This window comes from Zalophus californianus, chromosome X, assembly GCF_009762305.2.
Source record: "Zalophus californianus isolate mZalCal1 chromosome X, mZalCal1.pri.v2, whole genome shotgun sequence".
NCBI classification, from domain to species: Eukaryota; Metazoa; Chordata; class Mammalia; order Carnivora; family Otariidae; genus Zalophus; species Zalophus californianus.
Window position 1 is genome coordinate 121,522,870 of NC_045612.1, and position 19,254 is coordinate 121,542,123.

The window sequence follows — 19,254 nt, forward strand, 5'->3', positions numbered from 1 at the left end:
ACTCTCATACTATTGGTAGGAGTTTCGCTGTTGCAGTAACTCACAAGGCAATTGGGCAACATCTAACTTTTAAATGGCTCAGCAATCTTACTCCTAAGAATGTATCTCACAGATACACACTTGTTTTCGCTGAGGTAGGCTAACCCCTCAGCGCCTTAACACGGCAAAAGTTTCTTACTGAGGCATGTATCCCATGCAGGACGGCCGTGGATCCCGTGGGGGCCGGGAGAAGGGACCGCACTGCATGCAATCACTCGGGACCCTAGGCTTCTCGAATCTTGTGGCTCCTCCCTCCTCGAGATCCATTCAGCCCGAAGACAAGACAAACTAAAAACTGATAATATTTACATAAACCTTAGAAAATGACGGATGAGCTTAATTTGCTATCCCTTCTAAACTTAAGCCGTTTCAAGAAAAAAGGGACTTCTGAAGATGCTATACAGAACCTAGAGAAATCTTTGGCGGTAGAGATCAGGAGGCCTTTCGGTGGGAGGGATCCTCTCTGTGACTTTTCCCTGTGAGCCTGAGCTTGCCCCGCGGGGACAACCATGGAATGTTTCCTCCTGGTCAAAGGCTGCTCTCGGCATAGGCTTTGGAATCAGACTTTCTGGTCTGTCAGTGGCCCAATCCTGAACAGCAGAACCAGGAAGACAAATGCGGGGAGCGGGGTCAAGAAATTCAACAACACCTCAGGCCCGTGTGAACTTTTCATTTATTCGCAGCACATCAACAGAGTACTATTTATCTATCAGATAGTGGGTTAGGCTCGGTTAACATGAATTTGGTAGCATTTTAATACAAATGGCCTAAGGCAGGGGTTAGCAGCTGGCCTGCTGGTCACACCCGGCTCCCCATCTGTTTCTGTATCTAAAGTCTTCCTGGAGCGCTGCTGCTATGCCCTGTGCATGCTGTTTCTGGTTCTTTCGGGCCGCCAAGGCAGACTTGAGTAGTGACAGCCCCCGTGTCTCACAGGCTCAAGTGCTTACTCTCTGGGCCCTTAACAGGAAAGCTTTGCTGTCCAAGGTAAGACAAAAGGAAATGACTGATTTCTGCCACAGTCAGGAAAGCATGTTACCGCGGGCATTATGGCTTCACCTCGTTATATTGTAAACTGAGTATTTAAAGCCGAATGCATATCCGGCTTCCACAAGACAGAAGTGCATATGCATGTTTTCTTTAGTGCTCTTCCCCCCACCCCATCATTCAACTAATTTCTGATACCATATTTGAGAAAGGCTTAGTTTATGTATTTTGAAAATGGTGTCATGGGCTGAGGAATTGCTGATGGTCTCAGAAGAGGTAGGTAGTAGTCTAATAAGAGAATACCCCGATGCCTCAAAATTGCTATTATATGACTTCCTTATACAATGGTCCGTCACTGGGGCGCCTGGGTGGCTCAGTCGGTTAAGCGTCTGCCTTCAGCTCGGTTCATGATCCCAGGGTCCTGGGATCAAGCCCTGCATCGGGCTCCCTGCTCAGTGGAGAGTCTGCTTCTCCCTCTCCCACTCCCTCTGCTTGTGTTCTCTCTCTTGCTGTCTCTCTCTCTGTCAAATAAATAAATAAAATCTTAAACAAACAAACAAATAAGTAAAATGGTCCCTCATCATTGTCACCAGTGTAAAACCCAACTAAGCAACTCAGTGAAATCAAGAAAATGCGGTTTTTGGTAGGGTAACACTCAAGCTGTCTTTGCGATTTCAATGTGGTTTGTGATTTAAGTGTTGATTTTAAAAAAATAAGGGCAACCTGATGGGCAAGGAAACAGAGCTTGGGTGTTCATGTACCAACCCTGGATGGGAGATCCGACTATCTATCCACTTTCTACGTTGTTCTTGCTGGCGGTGTCCAGGTGGAAAGGTGGTGTGCTAGAACTATTTGTCAAAGCCTTCTGTGTAAGTAAAAATGAAATTGAGACCCAGGGTAAGATCTGCAAACTCCCCCGTGGGTGGAAATGCAGAGAGGAAGTCAGCACCACCAATTAGGGCATTGATCAAAGAATAATGTTAGACCACTGGGCTTCGAGGCCCTCAACACATGTCTCTATAGTGTGAGCTGCCGAGCTAGGTGTATCTTATATGTGTCCACACTCACCTTTTCTGTGGCCTCCCAGAGGGCTGTGATTTCCCCAGGGTCAGGCTGTGTCTTATTTCTCTTTGAATCTGGAATGCCAGGTAAACCACCCACTTCTCTGCCCGATTCCACCGTGCCTCAGCAAATCTTTGAGAAGTGAATGAATGCACGCACGCACACATGCACATCACCTTTAAAACGGAGCTCCTTCCTCTCCTCTTCCCCAGCTCTCTAGAGGGCATCGTCCACGCCTTTCTCTTCTTTTCCCCAGGATCCCCAGGAATGATTTTGAGACCTGAGTATTTCCCTATTACTTCACCCCATGCCCAGTTTCCGACTTTGACTGATGGTCTTATAGGGTTGGTGTAAGGTTTAAAAGAAGTAAGAACTATGGTGAGCTTCAAACATCTCCCGAAACTATACACACTCTCAATGAAAGTTTCCTGTCCCCATCACCATCGTCATTGTCATCACCACCAGATCACTTTGTCTCGTATCTGCCCTCAGCTCGTCCTTATGACTCACCTGAACTACAGCCAGCCGTGGGCCCCCACCTGCTTCCCTCAATTCAGGGCTTCTCCCCTATTATGCCCACCACACCTGGAACCGTCAGAGTGATCTTCAACCACAGAATCTTCTCCTTTGTTGGAAAACAAACAAACAAACGAACAAAATGAAGAAAACTCCCTAGGCACCTCTTGCCAACTAATATCACTATCAAAGCCATTTACCACACTATTGCATAGAAAAGAAGAAATCCATTTTATTTGCAGCCTCTTCTGAGAATGCACCACAGATTTATGTTGACTTGTCTTAGGGCACTAGGTTTCAAACTCTTTGTCCCCCATCTACAGTGAGGAATACATTTTACACCTCGGTCCAAGAAGTGCACGAACGAAATGGTGCTTATCTTTATCAGAGATACACTTTGATATTGTCTCTAATGTTCTCTCCTGTCCTCTTCTGTCTGATTCTTTAAACTTTTCTAAAACACGCTTGTTATGACCCACTAAACTTTCATGATTCACTAAAGGTTTATGACCCACAGTTTGAATAATGCAGTCTTGGAAGGCAGATGGAATAGAGACGAGGCAATCAGGAAGAAAAGAACGAAAATGTCAATGTGGAAACTTGCTGTGGCTCTTAGGGCCCTGGGAAGGTGGATGGGGCATTGTTTCCCTAGGGCCACAGAAAGGAACCGAGGTTGACCCTTTGGCCTGAGCGTCTAGTCCCTTCTCTATCTAGAGCCCAACTGTGGACTGCCGGCTGGGAGGCTTCCTTGTGCTGCTTCACTGCTCTCTCTCTCTCTCTCTCTCTCTCTCTCTCTCTCAATACCAAGCTAGGCGTACAGCCCAGAGGACTGTGGGACTGTGGGACTTTAGCTTCTCAAGAGGTAGAAGCCTTTAATGAAGGTTACAATGTCATGTCAAAGGTAGTCCACGTCCTCCAGGATGTCCTACTCAGTCAACAGAGAAAACACAGATCCATCAATTATATTAAAAGATAGAACAGTGGGTGGCATTTATCCACTTTACCAGTGGTGACACTTACAGATACGAGCTGTCTCGTCTACCTAGCCCAGCAAAGCTGAGAATGACAGAGCCGTTTCTCTGCAGGCTCCTCTGTAATTTTCTTCTTGGATGCTCTCCTCCACCCCCCCACCCCTGGGCTTTGACCATGTCAAGTTCTCCCATGTAGGCTGCTGGTATGATTCTGTTCTGCTGCTGAGCAGGCAGCCCCACATGATCGCAGATGGTTCTTTAAGCCATAGGCTCTGTGCCTTTGTAGTCATAAATGGCTTCCTTTATGTTCTCAGCCCATAGTTTTCTATCCAAGGTCTTGTCCCTACTGGTCACATGTACACAGATTTATATATCTTTGTTGGAGCGGCAACTCCTGTTGCACAAGGCCTTGGCATCTTGAACAAAACTTTTGTCACTGCAGTTTCTGAAATATTCTGGCACCTTTCAAAGATTGGAAGACTACACTATTCTCTCTGTTGGGATCGTGGCCAAAAAGTAAACTTGATAATTACAAAGAATGTCTCATCGCTGAAATATGAATAGGAGCTCCCATTTTTGCTTTTTTTTTTCTTTGTTTCCCTATGGGGGAAACAAAGGCAGGGAAGTATTAACTGAAATTAAATACCAAGTGCTTTTAAACCAATCAGGCTTTCTAGATCATTTGAAATGGAGTCCTCAAGATGACTTGCAAATTTTATTAGTGGGTATTTGTAAAACTGTTACACATGCAAAGCTCTGAAAAAGTCGTTTGAGGGGTCTTCACTTAAGATAGGAGTGGACACACTACAGCCCAAAGGCCAAATCCAGTCCACTGCCTATTTTTATAAATAATGCTGTATTAAAACAGCCACACTTGTTTGTTGCTATATTGTCTAAGGTTGTTTTAGTGCTACCGCAGAAGAGTGGAATAGTTTTGGCAGAGACGATATGGCCCACAAAGCTGAAAATATTTACAATCTAGACCTTTACAGAAACAGCTTGTTGGCCTTTGATTTAAGAGATTAATATTAATTTGATAGAGAGATTTATAGTTATTATCTCTGCAGTTGATCAAGCATACCATTCTATTCACTTCAATGTCTTCACTATCTTTATTTTGCAAGGAGAGTGTTTTTTAATGATCAGACCTTTATAACTCTCAGATGTTTTAAGTGATTGTATTATATTTGTGTTTATGTCTATTTTTTTTAAAGATTTTATTTATTTGAGAGAAAGAGAGAGTGAGAGAGGGAGAACATGAGCAGGGGAGAGGGGCAGAGGGAGAGGGAGAAGCAGGCCCCCCGCTGAGCAGGGAGCCCGAGGCTGGGCTCGATCCCCGGACCCCAAGATCCTGACCTGAGCCAAAGGCAGATAGATGCTTAACCGACTGAGCCACCCAGGCGCCCTTAAGTGTTATTTTATATTTATATGATATTCATGTTAATAAACACTTAAATATAATTCATTGTATAATATAATTCATTGTAATCTGATTCACTGTAATCTGACCTTGCTCCTCTTAGCCTCCTTATTGTAGATCCCACCCGACATACACAGATTCAGACTTTCCAGGGATGTCTTTTGTAGAGATGCCTGGCTTTACATGACAAGATATGTGAAAAACACATTCCACAACAGAGTTTCGGATTATCCACTGTTAAGATGCTTTGGCTGCAAATTATGGAGACTAGAGCCAGAGTGGCTTAAATAATAAAGAGATTAATTATGTTACTGTACAAGGAGCCCACAGATAGGCTAGTTTCAGGACTCAGGAATTTCTTCTTGGCCGTAATCAGTGGGTCACTTTGTTCTTTGGGCGGCTTCCCTCATTGTCACAAAATGACTGCAGCAGCCACCGACATCACGGCCTCTGTGGCAGCACGAAGAAGCAGAGAAGCAGGGACTCTTCATCAGGTATCTTTTTAATAACAGAGGAGTATTTTCCCCGCTGCCTCCCGGTAGACTTCCCTCCCTTCTCCATCCCCAGAATGGCAGTCTGCCAGTGCCCAAACCCATAGTGGCAAGCAGAAAGAAATCACCGGGAATTGGCTTGACCTCAGATTCCTTTCCTGAGCCTGGGCTGAGTACTTATCCCAGGATGCATGACCACTGGGAGGGTGAGCACCTAATAAAACAGGGAGAGAAAACAATTGGGGGGGGGGGACGTAGTAGGATAAAGATGGATATAGATTAGAAACTATTGGCCTACATAATGACAATGTCATCCATCATTGCAAAGAAGCCAAGGGGGGGAAACCATTCTTCTATCACACTTATTTGCGTTAGTGTCTAGCACGGGCCTTGGCATAGATCTGTGGCTCAGGAAATACATGAGAAATTGAAGGTAATGGATTTAGAATTCCATCAGAGCACACTTATTTTTACAGTGTTTCCATGTCATAAAGAATTATTTCCTGTGTCTCAAAAGAATAAGCAGAAGCAAGGATGGAAAGGGAAAGGATGAAGACCCTAATAGTTTTCATCTCATTACGTCACTTGTCCAGTTCCTGAGGCTGTGAGAGCTGTTTTCATGGGGGCGGCTGGCAGAAATTTGGAAGCATTCCCAAAGCTTACAGTTTATGATTTTTTGATTCCCTCCTTACTTGTTCACTATAAAACAATATCTGTCAAAAGAAAGTAAGTAACACTGGCCCCTTACACAGATAAAAAATCAGACCATGTGTAGATACCCTTGTCTGACTACCATTTCAACTTGAACTACAAGCTTTGGCTTTAAAACAAGTAATGACGAAACTTCTTTAATTTGGAGTTTAATTTCCTTAACAATCCAGGGCATTTCTTTGGGATAAGCGAGCTCTGTCTTTTTGTTCTCCTACCTGTTTTTTTTCCCTTATGTTCCAGGAAAGAAATATGGCTTAAGGAAAAGATTGGCCAAAAGCCATTTTTCTTGCTCTGATCTTTGGAAACTTCTGTCTCTACAAATATAATGCTTACCTAGGCTAAGTTAGAAACATTGTTTTTGATTTAAGGAATGTGCGATAAGAAATGCAAGTTTGGATGCCTGGAAAGGCAGACTAGCTCCTAGCTTAGGGAAAAATAACAGCGGGGCTGCCCCTTTGGAACGTGAGCTTATAGCTTTTTTTTTTTTTTTCTTTACTCATAGCATTTGAATATGGGAAAAATGACAGCAAGTAAAAGATCCTTCTAGGGCATAATTTGATCATGACTGGTTATTACAGCAAGGAGTGATTATAAAGAACGCCTGGTTAAGGAAAAACCATCGTTGAGCTTTTCAAACCCATGGCATCCAAGCCATGTGATTGGCTTCCCTACCTTATGTTTTGATAGAATCAACAAGACATGATCAACAAATCAAATATCTCAATGATTTTCTGCAGTAGAAAAACACTTGCTTTGGGGCTCAAGAATCTACAAGGTTTTTTCTTCCTCTTAAGGAAAAATTTCAGAACTAATTACTTGGCCAAAATAATTTACATAAAACGGAAAAGGTTTCTTAGCATTTAATTTAACTGGAAGCATGGTGACCTCCAAGAGCTGACTCCCTTTACAACAGTGAGAGAGACTCACAGAACGTTCTTATTTTCTGACCGCAGCTTTGCTAATTTCACCACCACTTCGACATGTAAACTGCAAGCATTAGTACATTTCACAAGTACTTTGGGGAGCCTCGGCTCTAAAGAGAGGCATCTGTATTGCTTAAGAATGCCATAAATATTTTCTTCCCTGAGAAACCTAGACACTTTGGAAACAGATTTTGAAAAATCTAACCCACAAGGCACTAGCAGGCTAAAGAAACAATGCTTAATTCACTGGGGTTCACACCAAGAAAAATGACTCAATCGCCCTGTTTCTACTTGCCTCCTATTGCAATCAAGGTTTATGGAAGAACTGCTAAGGACAAGGTGATATATAAATGGAGACTTTGACCTATGAACTTGATTAAATAGCCGACAGTCTATAGCATGGAAGATTTCTTAAAAATAACATGGAAAAAAATAGATAGTGAGATCCAAATTTGACTGAACAGTGGGACAAGTTTGGGCTTAAATACATTGTTTGCCACTTTTTCCATGTACACTGTTTTCTTCCAGAATTCTTATTTGTCACTTTCTTAAGCCCTGGTTCCCACTAAAGAAACTGTCATGAATTAGCAATCTTCTCATCTTTTTTCCCCAATAGAATGCTTGCTTGAGAAAGGGTTGGATTACCAGGAATAAGACGTTAAGAGACTTAGGATAAGAAAGGATCTCCTAGACTAAATAGTTACCATGTGCCCTACCAAAATTCAAAGGCCCCTGAGAAGCCTCACCTCATCCTTTAAGACTGAACGCAAACGTTAACCTTCCTGAGCAGAGTTGGAGACAGCCTTCTTGCTTCTGACCTCCCACTTGCTAGATGCCTCCACTGAAGCATTTCTTCATTTCACTTTAGTGAGGTTTCTGTGTATCTGTCTTTGGCACTAAACTCTGAGATTCTCAAAGGCAGAGATAGTGTCCATTCACCTGGGTTCATAGCGCCTAGCTCTGTCTCACCTACAACATGGGCTGTATCAGTGTTGGATGGAGGGATGGATGGAGCAGGGATGGATCAATGTATGGGGGACGAGCCTACTTTCTGGGGGGAGGATGCCATTTAAGCAGATAACTAGTATAGCGTAAATAATATTCCCACGCCAAGGAGATTTGTCATGTTCTCTGGCGCAATATCCGGGGACAGAGAATATTTGTTTGCGCACCGAGGCCAGATCACCATTTCAGCTCCTCTCCTAAACCTCTGCGGCGAATCCCAGTTCAGCTCTCAGACCGGAGCAGCACACTGGTCCCCTCGGGTCCCCTATCCTGGCCTGCTGCCACATTTCCTGCCAAGAAGCAGAGGTCATCGCTTTCCTGCTGACTACGTCCCCCTTTTTGTCAGGGCTGCCCTCCCTTCCGTTTCTCCAGATGGACTTTGAAAAGGCAACTCAAAGCAGTAGGGGCGATTTCAAGTCCATTCCACTGAGGATGGCAACAGCGGCAACAGCTGGCTCCAACACCCAGCCCCCTTTTCCTGGGACGGGACTTTGCCTGGGGTTTTGGTTGCCCATCTGTCATCAGTCCCTCCATGTTTTCAGTGTTGACTTACACTCACCACATGAACTTGCACCCCTGAGATGAATCACTGGAAGACACTAGACGTGGGGGACGGGCACAAGGAATGGCCCTCAGGTGTCGGGGCCACTAATAATATCATTACTTCTGTGACAAACCCTCCTGTCCCATATTGGAAAGAAAGTATCTGGTTTAGTCTTCTTCTTGCCTTAGCTTTAGGAGTCTGTGGCTTGAGAGCCCTCAAAAGGGCAAATGGATGAGACTAAAGGATGAGTTTGAGTTTTAGTGAGGGATAAAATATAGCTTTAGTAAACATTTTTATAAGACATCCACAGATTGAATAGCTCGCCTTATCCACATTCGTACATATAATTTAAAAAGTGTCTTTTGGTTTATCAGGACACACGTGGGAACTTGAAAAGTAAACAGATTTCTATACTTATCAGTGTTCTCGGAGGCAAACAACAAGCACCGAGTCTGGATAACTTACACAGAAAAGGGATTTTAGGGAACCTAAGAAATAGGAGGTATCATGAGACAGTTTAATCAGCCACCTATGAAAACATCACCAGGGCCATAAAAACAAATCTGGTCGAGCCTCTCATCTGTCCACTCCCTTTCCAGAAAACATGCTACACCAGAATGGCAGACATAACGGATGCTTTATATTGGCCCAGGCACATGTTTTCTTTCAGATCAGGGAGATGTGACTAGGAAGATTATTTTCATAGTTTCAGCCAGGTCAGAAACTCTGACTTGTGAGTCACCTTCTTGCCATAAAGTTGGGCTCCCAAGTCTGTGTGTTTCAAAGTACTTGAGTGAATCGTGAGAGCCTCCACCTTCTCACGTGCTTGACAAACGAGGTTTCAGCCTTTGCTTGAATACATCCAGTACCTGGGCGAAAGGGCTTTTTAAAACGACGACAACAACAACAACAACAACAACTTTATTTTAGAATAATTTTAGATTTAAATTACACAGTTCCCTTACGCCCCTCAGGCAGTCTCCTCTAATAATAGCATCTTATGTAACCTTGGTACACTTATCACCACGAAGGAAGGGACATCGATATATTGCTATCAGCCAAACTACAGACTTTGTTCAGATCTTACCAGTTTCCCCACTAAATATCCTTTTTCTGACCCAACATCCCATCTAGGATACCCCATGCATTTGGTTGGGCATCTTTTTTTTTTCCTTTTCTTTTCTTTTCTTTTTTCTTTTCTTTTCTTTCTTTTCTTTTCTCTTCTCTCTTTTTTAAAAATAACAAACATTTCTGATCTTACACAGTTTCTGCGACTATCACAGCCTGGTTGTTCTGGTTTGGGTTCCAGTCTGTGAGGTTTGCCATCAAGCTCAGCCGGGGCTGCAGTCATCTGAAGGCTTGACTGGGGCGGGAGGATCAGTGTGCTGGCCCACTCACATGGCTGCTGGCTGGCAACTCCAGTTCCTCACCACATAGCCCTTGGCATAGAGCTGCTCATGGCATGGCTTCCCCCAGAGTGAGGGATGCAAGACAGAAAGCAGCTGAGATGGAAGCCACAGTGAGTGGTGCTTTTTTTTTTTAAATTAATTAATTAATTTATTTATTTATTTATTTATTTATTTATGTGAGGCAGCTCATTCCGTTGCTGAACAGCTCCATTTGCTGAGAAAACAGTCTTCCTATAATTTCCTTGGCCAGTGGAGGGCTGGCCAGGAAGTCTCTCCATCCACCATGTTTAGTCCTCTTAAAAAAAGAAAAAGAAAAAAAAAGAACTAGTGTCCCCTGAGTCTTCCCTGCATGCTAAAGACACGTTCATACATACATTCATACAACTGTTCACCATCAAATGCTGTTCCACACCTGATCTAAACGAGGACAGAATGCTTCATGTAGAGAAGTAGAAGGCTGTTTATTCAAAGAACCCGCTCTGTTCCCCTACCTGTAGACAGAAATCTGGTAGAAAGGTAGCCAAAGACAGACTCACATTGCTTCCTAAATTGAAAGAAATTGTTATTCAACTGGATACGTAAAAGCTCAACAATTTGTAAACATTTTTGTATTGTTCTGCCTAAAATAGAAACTGAGATTGGGTATGGATCGAGCATTGTGAGAAGTGGGAAAATGTGACTTCTGGAGTTGGGCGTCACATGGTTTGAGCCCATAGCTGTCCTCTAGGTGGAGTTATGCACAGACCGGGGCTTCTCAGCCAGAGTGATTTTGTCCCCGTGGGACATTTGGTGATGTCCAGAGACATTATTGGTTGTCACAACAGGGACTGGGTGGGCTCTCTGGCATCTAGGAAATTGAGCCCGGGGATGCTGCTAGATACCATACTGTGCACAGGACAGTTCCTCACAGCAAAGAGTTATCCAGCCCCCAGTGTCGCTAGACCCAAGTCTAGAGGTTGGATGCAGTCTCTAAAGGGCCACTTCCCATTCCACCACCAAGTGCCTCTTTTATAGCATTTGCCCCTCGCTTTTTAACTGAGCTCCCCTCACTGCCTATGAATTCCTTCGGTTTGTGTTCTCTGAGAGTTGTGTTTCGGGTCCAAGTCAATAGTGAGGCAGCTGTGGTTGGGAAAAGTAAGGGAGGTGGTGCCAAAAGGCATTCCTTCAAACTTCTTTCAGCAAGAATTTTCTGAAGATTGGAAACAAGCTAGAACCTTCCTCTGAGGCTAGGATGGAGGTGCAAACTCCAGAACTTGCCAGGTGTGCAGTGGACCGGGGTTAGGTGTCCATGCTGGCCTGGGTTGAGTGTGAGGACTGTCTCATGAAGTGAAAAAGACAATGTTTGTATTTGTTGTAAATAGCTAAGTATTTTTTAACACAAAGATCACAAAGATACTGTTTGGAATCTTGGAGTTTGAAGTACATATTATCCTTGTGGGACTATGTAAACTCTCATTGGTGGGAATACAAATGAGTGAAACTACTTGGAAAATGTTCAGTGTTACCTAGTAGAGCCTAAGATTGCATACATGCTGGCCTGACAATGCAGCTTGTACATATCTACCCTAGAACAGTGGTTCTTCGATTTCAGTGGGAACCAGAGTCCCCTGGAGGATTGGTGAAAGCACACATTGCTGGGCCCCACCCCAGAGTTCCTGAATCAGTAGTTTTGGGGAGGGACCGTAGAATTTGCAGCTCTAACGAGTTCCCAGGCAGTACCAATGCCAGTGGTCCCAGAGCCACATTCCAAGAACCATGATCTGAGAGAGGGTCTTGGACACGTACATAGCAAGACATGAGCAACATTTTTCAAAAACATTGGTCCTGATAGTCTCAAGCTAGAAACAACTCAAATTTCCAATGAACCATGGTATATTCGTACCAGAAAGCAATGTATAGTCATCAGAACGAGTGACCTACAGCTACCTGCCTCAACAAGATGAATTTCCAAAGTGTTGATGAGTGGCATAAATGAGGCAGGCGAGAATACCTATAGTGTGATTCCATCTATGGGAAAAACAAACTGTATTCTTTAAAACAAATGTAGACAGTAAAACTACAAAGAAAAGCGGATGGTCGATTATTGCAAAACTCAGACCAGTGATTACCTGGGGGGAGAGGGAGGAAGACACACAGGGGGCTTGGGCATGACCAGTAGTCTGCCTCTGAACTTGGCTGTTGGTGATGTGGGAGTTGGCCTCCTATTATTCCTTTAACTGTACATTTGTAGTTATACACATCTCTATATATTGCTACATCTTCCACTTAAAAAGAAGTTTAAAAAAATCCTTCTGTCTTTAAATAAAATGTCCCCTATCCTATCTGTGTTCTGGTTCTTTGACAACTTGCTTGAATTTTAGGATCTGCCCACTGGTTATGAAAACTTAAAACTTAAGTCTCTTAAGCTTTACTATATAGTTTAGTTATTCTTCTGGGTCAACGGTTAAAATGAAGGAATGATAGAATGCTGTTAAAGAAATATACCCTTGTTACAGTCAAATACATTTGGTGGTGTGAAGTGACGAACAAAGTGTTAAAAAGTAAAAGGCCTGTCTATTTGGAGAACGGATTTGAGTCTTGTGTTGTTAGTGTGTTTATTGTCGTACATTTTATAGTAAGTTATGGTACGCCATATAATTACTCATCTTCTAGACACTGGAGATAAGAACATACCCCTAATGACAGACATGGCTGGCTCTTCGCCGCATTACAAGTGATTTACTTAATGTCCCCCTACACATATCTCACGACTGCAAGGGTGCAGACTCTTATGCACTATGTCCATTTTGTGGGAGGAGAATCATTCTTGCAATATTTCTTTGCTTTTTGAAAGAGGGGGGGATTGAATGTGTCTGTTGACTATACTGTGATGTCTTTTGCCTCCAAAAATCCAGAGAGAAGGAGTTGGGAACATCTGCAGCCCCGGGCGGATCCCAGGAGAATGCTCATTTCTGGTTAAGAATGTGCATGCTGTCTTTTCCTGATATCAGAGTCTGGCTTTTAAATTTTATTGGGCTGAGTCTCTTTCTGGACTACACTTTTGAGTGTATCCTTTAAAAAAAAAAAAAACAATTCTTAATCCCCCTTTTAAACCTAACTTTCCTTGCGGCACGGGCTGCATTTGCCCTACTTGATCACCGTGTGGATTCCTGATTCGCGCCTCCCACACGTTAAGTTGACGGTTGCATAATCGTGAAATGCATTCTTGCCATGATGACTGGCAACATTTTCTGATGACATCCCAGGAATTTGATTGCAGCTACCTACTGATATGAGTGGTATCTTTATTATTTGGAGGGGTAGCCAGACGTGCTAAGTACATTTGTTGCAAGCACAAGATGCCAAAAGGGTGTATGCCTTATTTATGATAGTGAAAACTTAGAAATGACCCAAATGCCCATTGGTGGAGGAATGGTTAATGAAATTATGGTACAGCCACACTGTGCGATACTGTGAGACCTCCTGAGAGAAAGTAGATCTGAATTTATGCACATGTGTCAGGGGCCCCATGAGGCACTTGGTGTGCACCGTCTCATTAAATCTCCCAACAACCCCATGAGATTCCCATTTTATAGATGAGGACACTGAGACTTATCCCAAGTCACACAGTTAGTAAATGGTGCAGCAATAATTAGATCTGACTTTTCTAGACCCCCGAATTCATTTCCTTATCCAGTTACACTCTACCAGCTTATAAATGTCAAAACCATATGTACTGTTGACTCTCCTCTCGTGGAGATTTGATTCAATATGACATTGGTTTGCATAAACATGAAAAATAGGAAGAGACTCATGTAATAGCAACAGCAAACATATCTATAGTGTCAACACTAAATTAATTCTGAAGGAGGTAAGTTTCCTGTACTTTTCATGATTGAAACAAAATTTAAGAGCATACATCGAGGTTCTCGTTGCATGTACTGTCCGGGTCAGGGATTTCCGTGTGTTTTCAGAGCCTTGATTCTACCTAAAATGCCAAATTATGAGTGAAGTAAGTGAGAAGTCATGCTTTTGCTCAAATGTAGCTATTGACGGTATAAGATATCACATGTATGCTTGTGTTTACAACTTTTCGTTCTTTTAATATTTACAGATGGACAGAAGAGAAAGAAATCTTTGCGAAAGAAACTGGATTCACTAGGAAAGGAGAAAAACAAAGACAGAGGTAAGGGACAGAATGAACTAGAGCGGATGCATCTTCCATGGAGCATAATGGTTGAATTTGGTGGGGTTTTTGAATTGCATAGATTTATGCGGTTCATCTCTATTATGCAAACTGGATTTCTACGATGGAATGTCATTAAAGCCTGTTTTGGTCTACTCTTTTGTGTTTGAATGGCCCTGTATTGAATTGATGAATTCAACTGTTTTGAGCAAAGTGTGACTTTGGCCAAGTTTATGGTTCCAATTATGATGCTGGCCAATCAGCAACACATAAGAAGAACCTGGGTTGAGTAGCCATGGACAGCATCTCTAACGCTAACCAGCTGTCTGGCAAGTCCAGATCATTAGGCAGGGCTAGTTGAATGAGAAAAAGTTTGGATTCGCCTGCCATGGCTACTGGAAAGAAACAGTCTCATCCTCATGGGCTACTGGAGATGGGCCATTCCCAGCATTTTTATGTCAGATCACAGCATGCTTATTTTTTGCCCTGTATGTTTTGGGAATTGTTGACTCTCTCCGTACTGTTTTGTGTCCCCGTCTATGTCTATTTAGGGAACTGACACATTAGCCACTCTTTCAGAGGTATTTGTGGTCATTTTTAACTAATACTCATTGAGCCTGCATAATGGGCACCTCTCTGTGGCTTGTGTGTATGGTCCCGTATGAGATGACTGCTGAGTGGTGTGGTTGTATGAATGTATTTCCACTTTATGTGACATAATGAGTGAATGTTGAGTGAGGAGAGCCATATGTCTCACCTTGGAGTTCTTTTCTATAATGATTGAATTCCTGCTTGAAAAATAATGGAAGGCAATAAAACGGAAGGTATAAAAATAAATGCACTGTGGTCAGTACTGGACCAGACCTAGTCCACACCATTGATCCCAGACTCTACACCCGTGTTGTGAACTGTGCCTAAAGTGTCATGGTATTTGGGGACTAAAAGGAGATAAAGAATTCTATTTTTTTAAAATATTTTATTTATTTATTTGACAGACACAGCGAGAGAGGGAACACAAGCAGGGGGAGTGGGAGAGGGAGAAGCAGGCTTCCCGCCGAGCAGGGAGCCCGATGCGGGGCTCGATCCCAGGACCCCGGGATCATGACCGGAGCCGAAGGCAGACGTTTAATGACTGAGCCACCCAGGCGCCCCTGGATAATTCTTTAAAAAAAAAAAAAAAAAAGATTTATGTATTCATTTGAGAGACACACAGAGAGAGAGAATGAGTGGGAAGGGGGCAGAGGGAGAGGGAGAGAAAATCCTCAAGCAGACTCCCCACTGAGCACAGAGCCCCATGTGGGGCTCCATCCCAGGACCCCGAGATCATGACCTGAGCCGAAATCAAGAGTCGGCCACTTAACCGACTGAGCCACCCAGATGCCCTCAGACTGGATAATTCTTTGTTATGGAGGCTGTCCTGTTCATCGTGTGAGATGTTCAGTGGCATCTCTGGCCCAGTAGCACCGCCCCCAACCAGAATATCTCCAGACATTTCAAATGTTTACCTCAGACTGGAGAAAGGGAGTTGAAAATGTGAATGATCCCTGCCTCTCACTGCACAGTCGAGTAAGTTGTGGAGCCTTTAAAATTCCCAGTGCCCAGACCCCCCAACCTCGAAAGTGTGATGCCATTGGTCTATAGGGGGTACTGGACATGAGTAATTTTCTAAAGTACTGATGTGCAGCTTCTGAGATGAGAACTCGGTCCATATTAGCCAGTGTCCTCACCAGCAGGGCACATCCTATCACAGCCGAATCCGCTGCTGGAATAATCAAGGCAAGGGGCATTAAGTCTTTTTTTTTTTTTAATTTTTAAAAAAAAATTTTTATTAACAAATAATGTATTATTTGTTTCGGGGGTATAACTTTTGTCCAGCTACCTATCACTGTCTGATAAATTGTATTCTATTTAATCGGTCCGTATGTTCTTACCCTTCTTTTTAAGTGAATATTAGTAACCAGGGTAGCTTTTTTTTAAATATTTTATTTATTTATTTGAGAGAGAGAATGAGATAGAGAGAGTACATGAGAGGGGGGAGTGGGAGAGGAAGAAGCAGGCTTCCCGCCAAGCAGGGAGCCCGATGCGGGGCTCGATCCCGGGACTCTGGGATCACGACCCGAGCCGAAGGCAGTCGCCTAACCGACTGAGCCACCCAGGCGCCCACCAGGGTAGCTTTTTTAAACTAGAGTCTTACTCATTCTATTCCTGCCATCCATCACCTTTACCTCACTAGATTAGAGAAATTCTTAGTGTTTATCGAGAGTATTAAAGGGGACATTCAGACTGGCATTAGTAATGTGTATCTTTAAAGTTGGTTTACTCTAGGATGATGATACTGATCCGAGGACTGAATCCTTATAATGGAGACTTGCAGCGATTCTTCAGAATTGCCTGTTCAGGCTAGACTAAACAGAATGAGCATTTTTGCGGGAGATGATTGAGTTCCCTCAGCAGAGAGAGATGCATGTGTGCTTGCTCAGGTTACAGAACAGCAGGAAGCAAGGATGTGAATGAGCAGAAAAGGAAGGGCCGGGGGATGTCATTGACCAATGTGTCCTGGGCTATGGTACATTTTTCGGACCATAGCGTATTTACATCTTAAATAAGCTCAGGGAGAACTTGGCAGTGTTCTATAAGGCTGTACAGGTTACTGGCCGGGAAAAAGGAAGGCAGGTTCTGGTGGTCCAAAGAAAAGACACATGGCCCCTCCAACCAAATTAGAGAAAAATACCAGGCTTCATGGCAAAAGAGGATTTTTCTTATTCCTCTTAAAGTAGCTCTGATCTTTAAAAAGACAATGTCCTGGGCTTAAGTGAAGCTTAATTACCTGGCATATCTTCTGAACAGGAAGTCCTGTCTATGTGCACACATCCATTACGTGGCTGCCCTGGCAAGCAGGGCAGGAGGGGCCAGCGTGCAGGTCTTGCAGAGTCGTAATGGTTCACATTATTTTCTTCCACTTGAATATTAACATTGGGGTTCCTAACAGCTGCACATGTGGAAAATGATAATCACTGGAGTCCAAAAGTAAAAGAAGGAAAACAGGAAGCTCTCAGTGACCTCTTGGGTTGGGTCATCTAAAAATAAATAGGAGCAGCTTTTTAGAATCCAATTGCTCTCCCAATAAAGAGTGATTCATTAAGTGTTTGATAGGCTGCTGGATTAATTGATTCATTCAGAGTGAATCATGTCCTGTATTTTATTTAATTGCCTTGACATCAAACACGGCAGATCATGTGACACTCCTGTGTCCCTCTTGCCACTTCAGCCAGTGCCCATACAACTCTTGAATTCCATATGGAAACGAATTCAAGATGGATGCTGGGTGGGAAAACATATTTTCAACCAGAAGAGTTCCGAGTCCTTAATTTCTCTTAGTTAAATGACTTGGCAACCAAATAAACAGTTTTTAAACTTTCAGAACTTCAGCAAATTTCTTTCGTGGGTCAAAAAGAAATCACTTGTGGGGAAAAGATTTTAAAATAGCTACTTTGTTCCAGTTCATGTGGTTCCTAGTCAGAGCGCAGGGGGCATAGGTTTTACTGTGGCATACGTCTGGGAGATAGGTCCCCGCTTCACAGGGTATTTCAGACTATGCCGTATATTTATTGACATGAAATCTGGGGATAATTCGGGTCTGGCACTGTTCTTTAGGCTGAAATAGTATCATGCCATGTCTTATTGTTCCTCAGTGTCTGAGTATGTTACTACACGCCAGGTATGACGTCGCACTCGATAGGAATAGCGGATACAACTTCATTTTGCATCATAATAAATAGCAGTAAAAAAATCAAGTATCAGCTATCACTATGTAGAAATTCTCAAGGAGAATGTATCGAATGCTGTCTTTGAGGGCTGTTACTGGAAACGAGAGAAGCTGGGGGAGCATGACCCCAGGAGAGAATAGGAAGGGGCCACCTCACACGGGGCTGTGTGCGCCCCGCATGGTGTTTGGTCTACATGCTGAGAACATTGAGACACCATCAAGGTGCATTAAGGAGGGCGCATCTTAATGGTGTGTTTCAACAGATCACCACACTGCAGTGTGGAACATGAACTTGGGAGGGGGAATAAGACAGGAGTGGAGGGAGGAAGCCTGATTCTCGAGGTGGAATCCCTTTTGGGGAGGACAAGGGCCAGAATGGGACCAAGGGGGTGAGTGGAAAAGGTGGCATGCAGGAAGAAGGTAAGGGGAGAGGAGATGGTCAAGGAGATGGGAGGATGGAGAATTAGGTGGGCCTTTAGGTAGACATCCAAGCCGCCGAGTGTGACGGTAGCTTGGGAGTCTGACCACGGGTCCGTCAGTGCCAAGAGAAGAGAGCAATGGGCAGGAGACAAGAGGAACCTTGTGATAGCGGGTTTCTGCCCCACAGTGGGAAGGTGCAGATCTGGAAGTGGCTGTAAGGAGCCAGAGGATGGCATGCCACCTCCCGGCCCCACAGTTCATGGGCTGGGAGAGCACACAGTTGCTACTCATGAGCGCAGCAGGGGAAGCAGTCTCCTCGGTGAACACGTACTGTAGATTAGAACATGATACACACCGTGCCTGGCCCCAGAACACTGAGTCTTGGGAAATGTCCATCTGGTTTTAAAAACCCTATTATCAACTGTATTAGCCACTATCAACACAGAGTCTCCAGGGTTTTTTCCCCAAGAGAAGAGCTTTGAATCCACAGAGAAGCATGTGTGCCCAACATTTTATTTACACATGAGGAGGGTGTTGCTAAATAGACTTGTGATGAGTTCTCAGTTTCACAATAGCCACATTTTGAGAAGCAGTCATATTCAAGGAATCCTGCCTAGAATTTTCCAGAGTCTAGACACGGCAACACAAGTTTAGGGCGTAGAGAGGCCTCCTTTCTGAAGCCTGTAAAGGTTCTCAAGAGAAAGCAACAAGAAACAGGAGACCACATCAAAACTCTATCACTGAAAGAATAAATAAACTCCACCAGGAAAGAAAGACTATTAGGGAAAAATAAAAATCTGTTAGCAGGTCATCTCTTGAGTGAGAACC

General features: G+C 43.6%; 1 protein-coding gene across 7 annotated transcripts in view; it reads left to right on the plus strand.

Annotated features, from left to right (window-relative positions):
- The window catches only part of ARHGAP6 (Rho GTPase activating protein 6), a 474,697-nt gene that overhangs the window by 402,552 nt on the left and 52,891 nt on the right, over positions 1–19,254 (plus strand). For all 7 annotated transcript variants that reach the window (XM_027609075.2, XM_027609078.2, XM_027609081.2 and 4 more), the window contains exon 3: positions 14,169–14,240. In XM_027609075.2, the coding sequence (XP_027464876.1) occupies positions 14,169–14,240 (72 nt within the window). The remainder of the gene's footprint in view (positions 1–14,168; positions 14,241–19,254) is intronic.